The 14,951-nt window shown below is 38.7% G+C and overlaps 1 protein-coding gene across 1 annotated transcript in view; it reads right to left on the bottom strand.

Annotated features, from left to right (window-relative positions):
* LOC110968382 (cadherin-18-like) overlaps positions 1 to 14,951 on the bottom strand; it is a 203,771-nt gene that overhangs the window by 51,004 nt on the left and 137,816 nt on the right. Inside the window, exon 6 of the mRNA XM_051952957.1 lies at positions 12,539 to 12,792. Within this exon, the coding sequence (XP_051808917.1) occupies positions 12,539 to 12,792 (254 nt within the window). The remainder of the gene's footprint in view (positions 1 to 12,538; positions 12,793 to 14,951) is intronic.

Here is a 14,951-nt window from a genome sequence, read left to right on the forward strand (position 1 = left end):
ACAACATCACACCAAAGAACCAGACAGCTAAAAGTAAAATAAAATGAGATAACATCTAAGATAAACAGGAGAAAATACAGAATAAAACACTAAAACTAAATAAAGCTAGAAGTAAACTTCACATAAAAGAAAATCATAAAAGATAAAGGATAAAAGACGGCATCACATAAAAGCAATTCTATAAAAGTGAGTTTTTAAAAGTGACTTAAAGGAAGCTTTGTTTTGTTCCATTTGTCATTTTTACTCGTTTTTCTTCTGTATTTGGGTCGTGCAGGGTCCAGAACAGCACTCGAGAGGATGCTGCTTCTCCGGACGTACTCCTTCCAGCTTCTCTCAGTTTTAAATTGAGCCCGTCTGGATCGGTCTCAGTCAGCCATGCACATCTGGACACTGTAATTTTACCCCATTCTTCTTGGTGAAACTGCTGAACTTTGCTCAGGTTACTCAGGGATTCCAAGTAAACAGCACTTTGTCCACTGATGGGAGGTCTGGGCTTTAACCCCGCCACTCTACTATGTTCCCTTTTGTTGTCTTTAAATCACTTCCGCACACCTTTAAACCTTTACAAAGTTGCTGGGGATGTTCTTCCGTCTTCATGCTGTAGTTCTATACAGATTCTCCCCAGTGACTAGACCTTCCAGATAGAAGAGTCTTTATGCTACAATCACTGGAGACACATTCAGAGCACTCAGATTATTGCCTTTTACTAACTATGTGACTTTGAGCACTTTGAATATTTGTGCAGTCACTGACACTGCTTCGCAGAAATCTCTTTTCACTTTGACATGAAAGAGACTTTTTGAAATAAATGTTTGCCCATAAAAGGAGAATTAAATTTGCTGTGATTCAGCGCTGAAAAGCACTGAAAGGAGAAAACGTCCAAGAGGGTAAATATGCTTTATGTTTACACCCCCGTCAAAATATTTAGGACACTGTCTCATTCAAATAAAGTAGAACCTGTCCTACAACTTCTGACAGGGGGTGTATTTCATCACATGGATGTGATCAGGGCAGGACTCTGATCATACATGTAAAGTTTCAGGCAGATTGGAGCATGTTCAGGGCATTTACACAGCATTTGAAATTTCATGGCGAAGGATCAAAATTCCAGAGGCCGCCACGGACACGCCCTTTGACTTTGGAAAAAGATTTTACTAACTTTGGATCATTAAGGCCTCCTGTATGTACTGGCCCAATTTGAGGTGAATTGGAGTTTCCCCCTAGGAGGAGTTGGCTCTAGAAAAACATGAAAAATGGGCAAAATCTGACATTCAACGCAAAATAGCTCACTTCCTGTTGGGTTTGGAATGTGGCTGTCACTGACTTTTTTGTTCAGCCTGATGTGCTGCATATGTGTACCAAATTTGGTAGATACACCCCCTGTCAAAAGTTGTAGGACAGGTTCTACTTTAACTGAATGTGAAAGTGTCCTAAAACCTTTGACAGGGGGTGTTTTATATGTGTGGACCAAGGTTTCTTTTCAAATTTCTTTGTCTTTTTTCTGTTGATTCATCTTATTTGTGAAATAATTTATAAATTTTAGCTTGTAGAAATTTGTTGAAACCTGCTCTTTACATTGTTCTGACTGGAAGCTGTTCAACATAATTTTCCATAAAATCAGTAAACACCAAAAATAGATGCCACCTGCTGGTTTCATCACCGTCACTCCTTTTCCTGTTGTATCATAAACGATTTAGCTAAATATTGCATTTAATCCCACAATGATCTTTTTCAAACACTAACCAAGCAGTTTTGGTGCCTAACTTTAACCAAACAGATTGAAAATGAGACTCACAAAATAAAATGGATCTAAGTGAAAAACGACATCTCTCAAAGTGGAAAACTTCCTCTCTGTCTGCTGAACATTTTTTCGGTGGCATCGATGCTAAAGGACTTTCCTCGAGGTGTTTTGGAATAATGTGCTGTGGACAGGCAATTCAAAGACAGAGACGTTGTCCCACAGCAACAATAAAAACGCACATCAAAGACGGCTTTCCATTAGAAGAACCTCGTAGAAACGGTGAGGGACGTCGGTGGAAACGGGACCGCTTCGCTGCCTCGGGGTCTCGGCAGGTCGCAGTCATTGATTCAACCATAAATTCTGCATCATATCACAGAGCGCTTGAAGATAATGCGAGGCCATCTGTCTGAAAGCTGAAGTTGAACCAGAAGTGGATGTTTCAACAGGATAATGATCCTAAGCGCAGCAGCAATTCACCTGGGAACGGCTCAAAAATAGCAAATGGAGGCTTATGGAATGGCCCTGACAGAAAAAAAAAGCTCAAATCGGAATCCTATTGAAATGGGAGGATTTGAAAGGAGCCTCAAACACTCTGTAGCTGACGGAACTCTGCACAGAAGAGTGGTCAAAAATGTCAGCAGACTAATGTATAAGACCGGTGAGTATGAATAAATTATGTCCTTCTCGGGTTTGTCACCTTTTTCTGTGCAGTCGATGCATCACACAAGAAAACTATTTCCTCAACTTTTAATAAACCTCTTTGGAGAAATGCTGCTTTTGGTACAAACTCAGAGAAAATTGTTCTTTAAAAATGTGCTCCATCACATTAAATGTCATAACTGGAGCTGTAGAAAACCGCTTATGAGATAATGCAGCTGCAAACATCACTGCAGGCAGCTGATCTCCAGGATCATGAAACGTCGCAGTGCTTACTGTTGGTTCACCATTCTTTATTTGTCATTAGAATATACATTAGTTTAGCTAAATTTAAAGCAAAGTTAGGTAAATACACAGAAATCCCCTTAAGGACGATTTCACTGAAGAGGAGAGAAGAGGAGAGAACTACTAAAGGCTGCTAACTTTTTGACTTCTGTTGGTTAAATTGCTTTCAAATCACAAACATAAGCACATAAACCAGGGTGTAAGACACGCAGCAGGTTTAGCAAAGTGTAAAAATTCCACTGCAGATTGTAAATTAGTAAAATTATAGATTTTAAATAATTTCTAAACCATGATTCATGATTGTTCATTGCTCTTTTGTGTCTCGTTTTTGTAATATTTTGTCTCTTTTTCTTGATTTTTTGTCTTGTTTTGTCTGTTGTTTGTCTAATGTTTTTGTCATTTTGTTTCTCATTTTTGTCTTTTTCTTTGTTTTGTGGTTTTTTTGGGTCATTTGTGTTTGTACATTTTCTGGTCGCTTTGTTTCTTGCTTTTGTCCTTTTGTGTCTCATTTTTGTAATATTTTGTCTAGTTTTTGGTCTTTTTTGTGATGTTGATCATAAAGTTAAATCCTCTGTGGTTCAGTTCCAGGTGACTAAATGTTGTGTTCATTTGTAGACACTCTGTGATCTGGAAGTTGTAATGTGGAAACGATAAACTGAGGATGAATATTGACGAAATTTTACGTATTTTTCTTAAGAAATCTCAGGTTGTTTATGATGTGTTGTAAAAAGATAATTCCTTAAATGTGTACATTTTCAGAATGGACTTTTTTGCACTAAAACCAAGGGAAATATGTGAAGGAGTTACGGTTATTTATCGGTTGTTATTCTGTGATTTTACTGGAGATCAAACTGGGCTGAATGTGGAACCTGGACTAGAATGAGTTACACACCCCGGACATAAACTGTAAATTAATGTGTGATTTTAATGTAAATTCAAATAATCAGACAGATTGAAGCCGGATCGTTGGATTTTTAGGTGGAATGGGGACTTTTATTTCAATAGAATCTGAACATCGGCAAGGATGTTTGGAGGTAAAAAAAAAAGATATGAAAAACCAGTAGAATATGAGAATTACTGTTCAACACTGTAAGTAGACTTTCCAGTAATATTCTGTATTTATACACACACTGTAATCAGCAACTGCAAAATACAACGGATTCATCTTTCAAATTACATACATTTGAAATAGAAATGCATCCCATAATTAACAAAGTGTGTTTCATCTTTATGATCCAGAAGGAACTCTGTTAAATATTTATTTACTAGCAGAAATGTGGGATAAATTGGGAGTCTATTTAATATATTTTAGAAACTAAAGAAAAACCATTTGACTTACTGAAAGAAAAAAAAAGTAAAAATGTTCTGTAGCAGGACATCAGGGTGAAGTTATCAATAATATTCTTATCTGCTTAAATCAAGTCGCTTCCCAAAAGAACATCTTTACAGTAGCCAGCTGTTAACCGTCTATAATTATCTGTATCATATTTGTTCCATGAGTCTCTGAGGCCTTTATCTCATCTGCATCATAAATAGTTTCCTTAAATACACCCCCTGTCAAAAGTTTTAGGACACTTTCTGATTTATTTGAATGAGAAAGTGTCCTAAAACAGGGGGTGTACCTGATCCATGTATTCTGCCCCCTGGTGGATCATCATGAATTACAGGCAGCTGGAGTCCTACTTTCACCCTTTTCAAAATAAAATCATTCAAACACGTTTTTCAGGAAAATCCTTGCCAATTTTCAAGAAGTAAAAACATCTAAATTGTTACTCATTTTTAAAGTTAAGTATTTTCCGCATTGACAGAACGTATATTTACTGAGTAATTTATTGTTTATATTTCAGTGAACTCGTATTAAAATGTCTGTATCAAACTCCAGGCTTATAATGTGCTTTTTTACTCAAACGTCAAGTACTATTTTTGTAATGTAATCTACATTATACCTATGAAAACACAAACACACACTATTTTGATGACTTAATTAACATAACAAATGAATGAAATGCCATCTTCAAATGCATTTTGAGTATTTTTGCAATAACAATTCCTCTGAAACCATAATAGCTATACCATACCGAGTCATTTTTAGTTGTCAAAAAGGCTAGAGGAAGAAGAGAGAAAAAGAAAGTACACTGAAAATGTCCTCAACGAGATACTGGATGGAAACACGAGTGACATGGAGCTGTTAGAAGACGAGGATGAGGAGATTAGAGGGATTAGTCCAGATGTTCAGTGTGAGAGTCAAAGCTCCTGGCACTTTGTTTTATTCTTTCTTTTAATTTTATTTATCATTATATTATTTTTTGTTATGAAATGGGTCGGCTCACTCAATGCTAAATAATACACTGGAACAGGTGGAGTTTTGCTGTAGATTGTTGTGAGCAGAAAGTTGCCAAAAACGCCCGATGGATCAAATTTGATCCAAAAAACAATCAGAAATTAAATGATACAGCACAATTTTTCATTTGGGTTTTGTTAAAAGGGGCAATAAACTTCTTAAAAAATGTTCTGACTATTGTTTGATGGGTCAGGCTTTGCAGGATTAATCATTATTCTTGCTTCTGTCTCTGAAAATAATCCCAAAACATCAAATTTTACAATATTTAAACACATTTTGAAAAGAAAAATGAAACAATACTGGTAGAATTTGGCTTCAATTTGATATAGTGTTGCCTAAAAACTCCTTTTTATAACCTAGAGCACCTCTGTTGGAGCTTACATCGTACAAATACAATGAGAAAGAAGCTAAAAAGGTGGAAGCATAACGCTGTAAAGCATGGAGGCTTCAGCTACACTGTAGGTTGTAATGAAAACAAAAACAACAGCAGGATGTGTCTCTGCATATCATTTTCTAAATGGCCAGTTTCTTATTTCCAAAAGCAAACAGGCAGACAGATCCAATATCTGTAATAGTAAAATGATTGAGTGACTATTTCCATAATAAATGATGTGCAGCCCAGCAGCAGAAAATTACCATAATTTGCATGATGATGGCGGGTAAGACTGATGACCATTAGTGCAATTACATGGCCAATTTCTGTACTTTCTGGCTTTCAACCAGCAGTAAACACACTCGCTTTCAGAGGAAGAGGCTGTCAAATAGGTCAATAAAACCATCAAATGAGCAAATGGCTCCTTGGTAATCCTCTGCTTCTAACGGCTGAAAAACACAGTGATGCTGCCATTTTCGTTTAAACGTATTTAATCATAGTTTCGTTGGAGACAGATGTGTTGAAGGAAGTTAAAACACACATGAGTCCAACCTTCTAAATGACTTGGTGTTCTGTATCTGTTCCAGTTCTCAGTAACCTTTAGCGCGGTCTCAGTGCTGGGTCCATCCAGTCCATTTAAATGCACTGTGTGAGCAGCTGCTGGGCTCCGGATAAAAAGCTACTGTTTGCCTCTTTGGCCTTTGCCACTGATCAGCTCCAGAAGTGCAGACCGACCGGTGTAAGGTCAGAATAAAAAGGCGTTTTTAATGTTTCAGTGTCACAGCCGTCACTGAGCCGTTTCCAAACACACCCTGTCTCCACTAAACCATGAATCTGACAGTGTGTTATTCAGCAAGCCGTCCTCCAAACAGCCTGAGGAGGAAACACCAGGTGTTCAGGGCATGTTAAAGACCTGTGACGTCAGGAATGGCGTCCCCGATTCCTCCTCACTTCCAGTTAATCTATATAAGGACAAAGAGATGGAGACACGGACTGGACTGACACTACGGTAGGGCTGGGCAATAAATCAAATTAATTCAATTAATTTGCCTTTTTAAAACCTGACGATTTGAAAATTTGCCAAATCGTAAAATCGAAGTGAGCTTAAATACATAATACAAATTCTTCTTCTGCCTTTCATGACTTGTGCACCGGCGTTTGCTTCCGCCTCTCATCTCCTTCCGCCAAAACACTCACACCCCCATCATGGCGGACAGAACAGCAGACGAAGAGTTGGTCGCGAGAAAAGGGCCTCATGTTCCATCGATTATATTTAAGTGGTTCAGCTTTGACAAGACTGACACAGAGCAAACTACAGTCATGTGCAAGGTTTGCAAAAGTACTGTGAAAACGAAGAGTAGCAGCACAACTAACCTCTTTCAGCACCTCGGACAGAGGCATCCTAAAGAATGGGAGGAGTGCGGCATGGCTAGCACTAGCCGTAGCAAACAGACCACAAAGAAACAACAGAAATGGATTAAAACCGTAATCGTCCAAGATGACTAAAAAAAAAAAAAGAACGAGATTTTCTTTTTTGGCCATATCGCCCAGCCCTACACTACGGACACTTTTTTAAAAGCCTGATTACAATTTAAATGGGTGAAAATATAAAAATCACCACCTTGAACAGTTGTCCTGAACCCAGAAATAAGCTGTAGATACCAAAACTGTTTATCACACACGTCTGTCTGCCTGTCAGCAGCATGACTCAAAAACAGGCTAACGGATTTGGATTAAACTTTCATTGAAGGTCAGAAATGACAAAAAGATCAAGTGATTAGATTCTGGTAGTGATGCAGCTCATAGTCTGGATCCACAGATTAGCTAAAGATTTCTGTATCATTGTCAGATAGCAGCATGGCATCACTGTAACCATGACAACAAGTGAACACTACATAAGCTGATTTTGATCCTACTACAAATCCACTGCTGAGAACCACAAATATTTATGTAATCATGAATAATTCCTACTTTATAAAGAAAATTTTAATAATTTGAAGACATTTAAAGTCATTTTGGATCCATTTCTAAGGAAGGAAGTAATTTAAATTTAACTTAAACTAGCGGAATTAATGGAACTTTTTAAACTCTTCTTGGATAAACTTCATTCAGTTGTGTGTTACCTGGTGAAGTTTTCAGTTAAGTCAGTCCAACAGTTCTTATTTGTTTTCAGTTTCAACGTAATTAGCTTCCCTGCCAGCCTTCTACAGTAAGTTTATTACTCTTGTGTGTACGTACTGTACATGCTCATCTTGTTTAGCTTGAATTCTTTTTTTTCTTTGCATAGGCTGTTAGGTTGCACTAAATCCAGATCAGTTCAAACATTTACAGCTCAAGGTTCAGTCCTGACCTCTTCTACATCACAGTGGTAGAATCTATGAAACAGATAAACAGATCAGACTCTGCACTCATCTGCAACCTTCATCCAGAATTAGCAGTTTGTCAAGTGCTTTCATGTGTGACGTGTTTCTGGTAATTGCCGCGGCGCTCAAGAGCCCATGAAGAGTCCTTTAGGTTAAGAGCATCTTGTACTTTTCGCAAGATCCAAATATTACTGAAGTCAAAAGCTCTGAAGATCAAGCATTACAGCTTGGAGGAGAAAGAAACACTGGATGGATGGAATTAGTAAACAAAGAAGTCAAATTCCAGTAATAGCAAAAACACAGAAGTGCTTCTGTACATAAAGACACATTTTAAATGGCTTCTTTCAGACAAAACTTTGATGTATTGGGTTAATAGCATTTCTCAAAGTCTATAAAAGTCTCAATAATTTGTGCAGTGAGGAAAGGAATGCATCAAGAGCAGGTTAAGTTAATTATATGTGACACACTTTGCTAATTTGCAAAGTTGAGGGACTTTTGAAGTCCATGGGATATATTCTATATACTTTTTGTTAAAAGTAAGAAAAATAGTGTTTTTTATATTCAATAAGATCATGTCTTTACAAATTCCATCATTATTTATCATGGAAACAATCACTTATTAATAAAAAATGACTGGATGACACTAAAATGTCAGCTAAATAACCGTCTGAATTTAACACCAACCACCTCCTAATGAGCTAAACAATAATAAAATGAGCTGATTCACAAATAGTTTGGATTGTGTTCTTTTATGAAGTTAAGATGATCATGACAGATATTTCTTTTTTTCTACGACCTCAAAGTTTAGATGGAAAATAACAAATTAAATCCCTTTCCACTAAGTTCCCCGTTCCAAAAACTCCTCTCCAGGAAGTGTGTTAATTCCAGATCACATGACCTGCTCCACATGATGTCATTTCCTCCTGAAGAAAAGACTGGAAGACTCCAAGGCTTTCTGACTTATTTAGTATAAAGTAATCAACAGGTTTACTGCAAAATCTTTATGAATAACTTTCAATTTTACTCAGTTATATATGTAATATTTCAAAGAATCTTTCTCTAAAATGCCATGTGGTGTTTGGTTATCGGCGGCCATGTTGGTTTTAGGCCTGAAAACAGCAAAAATGTCAACTATGATACAAAAAGTCCCTTAATAATATACTGATCCAACGAAGTGCTCTAGTTTGGGTGCAGAAAGACAAAACTGTGTGTTTACAAAAATGAATTAATGTCAGACCGAGCTTCTCTCCGTCCCACTGATGGTTAAAGCTATCGAAGCTGGAAAACAAACAGAGCAGGTGAATTCTGTCTTACAGAATCTGTTTATTAAAGTGGACGTCTGAGCCGTTCCTGCAAATCCACAGCGGTGTGAAGAAGAACCTGATGGCAGCACTGCAAGTTTTTTATTCTTGTACTGCTCAGCTCTTCTTCTTTCGGCAGAAAATGCGACGTTGTAATCGTGTTTTTTAAAACTCTCTTCCACACGGACTCTAGATCTGTCGCTGTGTGATTTGTTTCCAGCTGCAGTGATGAAGTGATTTGATTTCGCTTCAGCTCAGGGGTGTTGTAGTCAAAATCTAAAGTCTAAATCTTTCACATGAAGGGAAAAAGTAAAAGATGTCAAACCTGAAGTTAAAATAATCAAAATTAAACTAAAGCACTGCTTCATCATCTGGGAGTCTCTGGAGGTCTGAGAATGTCATTCCTTCCTGTTGTTCTTCTTTGAGAAAGTCAGTAACATTTTTATGTCAACCTGGACTTTTAAAACAGAAGAGGATGCTTCAGATCAACTGTGCTATTGCATACTTCTGCTTTCCGAAGCCAGAAACCAGCCAATCCTGCCTTAGAACACTGTAAAATCCAGTCATTTAACAGTTCTATCCTGTTCCTACATGCAGTATGCAGCACGTATAATTGTTCTATATTTGTCAGCAGTATGTAGTTGGCTGTCTTTACTTCTGGGGCTGCTGGTCATGACAGCTCTCCAAACCCCAGACTACAGGCCCGGATAACAAAAGGCAGAATGCACAAGAGCATCAGCTTGGCAGGAAAGAGGATCATAAAACTGCCACCAGGATTCTGGCTGGGCCTCGGTCACTGCTCACCAGCGAGTTCGCACCCAGACTGATCCCCAGCGATGATCACAACACATTTCATTTTAGCTGCCAGGGAAGGTAAGAGAGAGGAGCCGGCCTGCTGCTGCACAGGAGACATGAGCAGCTCATAAAGGAAAGGCAGGATTCAGGAAAGTGAGGCTTTTGCAGAGTGGTAAAATCCTTCACTGAATTTGCACTCTGCTGGATCTCTGCAGAGCCTCTTTTCCTGAAGTCAAAATGCTGCACGACACACAGGCGTTGAATGAAGCATCACTCCACACGCCAGAATTTATGATGTCCAGTCAGGCAAATCACCTCAAACACATCATGCTACAGCTTCTTTTGCTGTTTCACACAAAAAGAAAACTTGCACCTTTCTTATTTTTTGTAGCGAATCTACAAGAGCAGTCTGATAGAAGATAATTTACTTTGATTTACGGGTTCTGGAGTAGAGTTTTTGGAGTTTTGTGCACATCAAACCGATGGAGAAACACAGAAATGTAAAACTTTGTTACCAAAAGAAACACAAATCGGTTGCATGGGAATATTTCAGCTACAGAAAGGATGATGTTGAACAAAAACAGGTATTTTTTCTGCGGTTGTTGCAGACTGATCATCACTACATCCAAAGCAAAGAAGCATTTCAGATGCCTCTGCTTTGAAAAGAGGCGTGTAACACCATCACACACCTGTTTTTCTGAAGCGTCTAGCAAAGAACTGTACGAAAAAGTTGAAACAGAGTTGTCACAAGTGGAATATTACGCAGCTGCAGCAGACTACTGCTCTAGCCAGACGACAAAATCCTACAAACGTTTGACTGTCCACCATATTAATGAGAACTTCCACCTGAAAAGTCGTTGTTTGCATTTGTCCCCAGACGATCACTCAAGTGAGAACTTTGTAGCAGAGATGAGAGAGATATTGGTTGTTTGGGGCTTCAATGAGAGATGCCAACTTTGTATAACCCCAGACAGATCAGTGCACATGCTGAAGGCTTCAACGCTTTGACCCCAGACGTTATGCCCCATGTTACATTTACAAAGCTGTTCTACATATCGCAACATACACCCCCTGTCAAAGTTTTAGGACACTGTCTCATTCAAATAAAGTAGAACCTGCCCTACAACTTCTGACAGGGGGTGTATTTCATCATATGGATGTGATCAGGGCAGGACTCTGATCATACATGTAAAGTTTCAGGCAGATTGGAGCATGTTCAGGGCATTTACACAGCATTTGAAATTTCATGGCGAAGGATCAAAATTCCAGAGGCCGCCACGGACATGCCCTTTGACTTTGGAAAAAGATTTTAATAACTTTGGATCATTAAGGCCTCCTGTATGTACTGGCCCAATTTGAGGTGAATTGGAGTTTCCCCCTAGGAGGAGTTGGCTCTAGAAAAAAATGAAAAATGGGCAAAATCTGACATTCAACACAAAATAGCTCACTTCCTGTTGGGTTTGGAATGTGGCTGTCACTGACTTTTTTGTTCAGCCTGATGTGCTGCATATGTGTACCAGATTTGGTAGATACACCCCCTGTCAGAAGTTGTAGGACAGGTTCTACTTTATTTGAATGAGAAAGTGTCCTAAAACTTTTGACAGGGGGTGTACACTACCGTTCATAAGTTTGGGGTTCTCCATGAAAATTCCCACTTTTATTCATGTGCTAACATAGCTGCACAAGGGTTTCCTAATCATCAATGGTTGCATTAGCTTTGCCATTAAAATGAAGTCACATTCTTTAAAACTTCACAAATTCAGCTATAGATTGATTTTTACTTGCATTAATGTGCCCTGCTAATGAATGTTAGCCAAATATAAATTATCTTGTAGCTCTGTTTTGGTCTTCACCATCTCCAGAAGCAAATATTTCACTCTTCAGCTGTTAAATACTCTTCTCGTTGCTGACTTGTGTATCCAGATGCTATTTGGTGCTAACTCGGTCACATTTTTTGCTGTAAACACATCCTGCTGCTGCCAAAAAAGTGGGACTGAGGAAAATGTTGAAAGTTACATCACCGTTCAAAAGTTCGGGGTCGCCCAGACTGTTTCATGTTTTCCATGAAAACTCCCACTTTTATCCATGTGCTAACATAACTGCACAAGGGTTTTCTAATCATCAATGAGCCTTTCAGCACCATTAGCTAACACAATGTAGCATTAGAACACAGGAGTGATGGTTGCTGGAAATGTTCCTCTGTACCCCTATGGAGATATTCCATTAAAAATCAGCCGTTTCCAGCTAGAACAGTCATTTACCACATTAACATTAGTTGGGTTTCCATTACAGTTTTTCGCAAAATAAAAGGGATATTTCTAAAATTTCGACAAAGTACATTTGCACTTTGAACGTAAAAAATTTTAGCGATATTTTAGTCCTTTTTCAAAATTCAGGTGTTTCCATTACCAGTTTTTTATTGCGCTATTTACATTTTGCGCATATCTAAGGGTAATGGAAACGCAGCTACTGACTACACTGGATTTATCATTCATTTAATATGGTCTGCAGTGAAAAAAAATGCTCATCTTTCTAAAATAAGGACATTTCTAAGTGACCCCAAACTCTTGAGCGGCAGTGTAAATCACAAAAAAACTAAGTGTCTCCAATCATGCCACCTTGTGAGATACACATACGAAAACGCCTGCACAAACTTATCGCATAAGCGTCTGTTCCCTTTACCTGATGCCGCTGTTTGTGCTGTCAGGGTCCACAGCGGTCACGGTTCCAACCTGGGTGCCTGCAGGTGAGTTTTCGTACACGTCCAGGATGTAGTAGTCCATGGAGAAGACGGGCGGCTCGTCCACGTCGCCCACGATGACTCGCAGCGATGTGGAATCCTTAAATGGCCCCAGGTGGGAGAAGCGGGAGTCTGGGTGAGTGTTGGAGCCTTCGATGTTCAGCGTGTGAACCTTTCTCTTCTCGTAGTTCAGCGGCTATGGAAGGGAACGGACAGCACTTCCTGTTAGGGATGGATTTCAAACTGGCCCTCATAGGTCAGAACACTTGTATGAAAAGTTACTTCTTGCTATTAATCGACTTTGGAGTGATGCAACATGGTAGCTAAAGAGCAGCTTAACGTGCTTCTTCTTGAAATACTAAAGTACATTATAGCACCAATACCTCTGCTCCCATCTGCCTCTTCAGTTTACCTGCATTCCTGCTGTCACAGTTCAAAGGCTGCAGAGCCAAATCAGGCCCATTCGATGATCTCAAAGGACTCGGCTGGAGCCGGCAGCACCAGCCATGCATGCTGGATTTGATCCAATTTAATTTCCTGTACAGTTCACTTCGGTATTTTTGAAAGAGGAAGAACATTCTTCAAGCTGTGACCTTGCTCTTGATAAATGTGCTGCTGGTGACAGCTGGTTGGCTGATTGAGCAAAATGTTTTGTGCTTTTTGCTGTAACTGATCGGAATGTCTGCAAAATACACTTGGGTATGAAATTACACTTTATTAGCTCATGTTTATTTGAATATATATGCATGTTCTTTAGAGATATCACATAAAGCTGCACAACACAAGACACCAATCTCCACTGCGGCTTTCAGAATCTGATTACTGCCGCAAATGGAAATGTACAGACGTCGAACCACCCGTGAGCAGACTGATTGTGTGCAGTGTAGAGTGAAGCACCATCATTCCATTATATTGCAAACAGTATAATATACATAACAGCATGGTAATTCACAGTGAAATTCAGGATAAAATGGAATCAAGCTAACAGCAGTGGTAGAAAACAAATAGTAGCCTCTAGTACTGTGCCAAAGTAAATATGAAGTTATAACATTCTCAGCTTTGTCATTCTCCCTAATTACTGCTTTTACTTTGAAAATCTAATCGTGGATGAGCTTAAATAGATATATGTGCAGTAAACTGTGTTACAGCATCATTCCAAGTATTACATACAATTAATGTACTAAATCTGATAACAGAAGAGGTAGAAAAACACACGGGACAGTATCAGTACAATTCTAAAGTACAGTTTTCAGATATTAATGCTGCCATTAAACATTCATATTTTGGCCATTACGCTATATTAGCGCTTTTACATTGAAATTCTAAACTTGAATTATACAACTAAGGTGCTTAAATAGATATCTGAATGCAGAAATTGTTTGTAATGTTTTTGGGTGACTAATTATTCCCTCACTGCTACACCGACTAGCAGTCTTTAATACTAAGAAAATAAAATATATAAAATATAAGTATCACAACAGTGTTTCGTTAGGAAACATCAAAGAGTCCAGAGGGCAAAATAACTTGCAAACTCATTCTGTTGTTAGAAAATACACACCTTATGGAGATAACAAGCTGATTTCTTCCTTTAGATGAAATGAACTACAGACCATTAAAGGGAATCTGGTTCCCAATTAACTGGACCAAAGTCAATTAAGAGCAGAATTCTGTAAAACGAGCCTCTTCAGATGTTCAAACAGGAACAGACTAATTCTCAGACAGTGTTCAAGTTCTACTGAAGCATGAATTCTTCATTCACATATGAGGATAATGTGCAGTCCAAAACGCTGGCTAACATGCTATGAGTGACTCTGACTGTCCCCAATCCTTTATTTACGACTGCATTTTAAACAATCACATTTATAGACTTTTATTCTGAAAGCCAACTCCAAGTTCTAGAAGTTTTCTGTCCAAATTTTTTCTTAACCATATGTCCACTTTAGCAATGGCTTCATTAAGCTGTGAGCACACAATCATTCCATTCTTCTGGCTTTGCTGCTGCACAGATTTTTCTGCATATATTCCTCCTTCCCCTCTGACCCGACCGGCTTCACACGTTTATGAAAAAGACGAGCCTCTGCGGCAGCAAACCTTCCCTTTACACCGTGTGCCTGAGCTAGACGAGGCTCCAAATAGACCATTTTTCACTGCAGAGAGGTTTTTCTTTGCCTCAGCAGGGGAAGCACAGGTTGAATAATTGGCTAGAATGTCTGGATCTCCATAAGCCGGCGAGAACAATAGCAGCACTGTGGAACAGGGCTACCTAAATGGAATTAATTTGTTTTTAATGATATCAGTTACACCTTTGTTCGGCGATGAGCCAAATTATCCGCAGTGAAAAGGCTCCGTGAGCAC

The sequence above is a fragment of the Acanthochromis polyacanthus genome, chromosome 9 (assembly GCF_021347895.1).
Source record: "Acanthochromis polyacanthus isolate Apoly-LR-REF ecotype Palm Island chromosome 9, KAUST_Apoly_ChrSc, whole genome shotgun sequence".
NCBI classification, from domain to species: domain Eukaryota; kingdom Metazoa; phylum Chordata; class Actinopteri; family Pomacentridae; genus Acanthochromis; species Acanthochromis polyacanthus.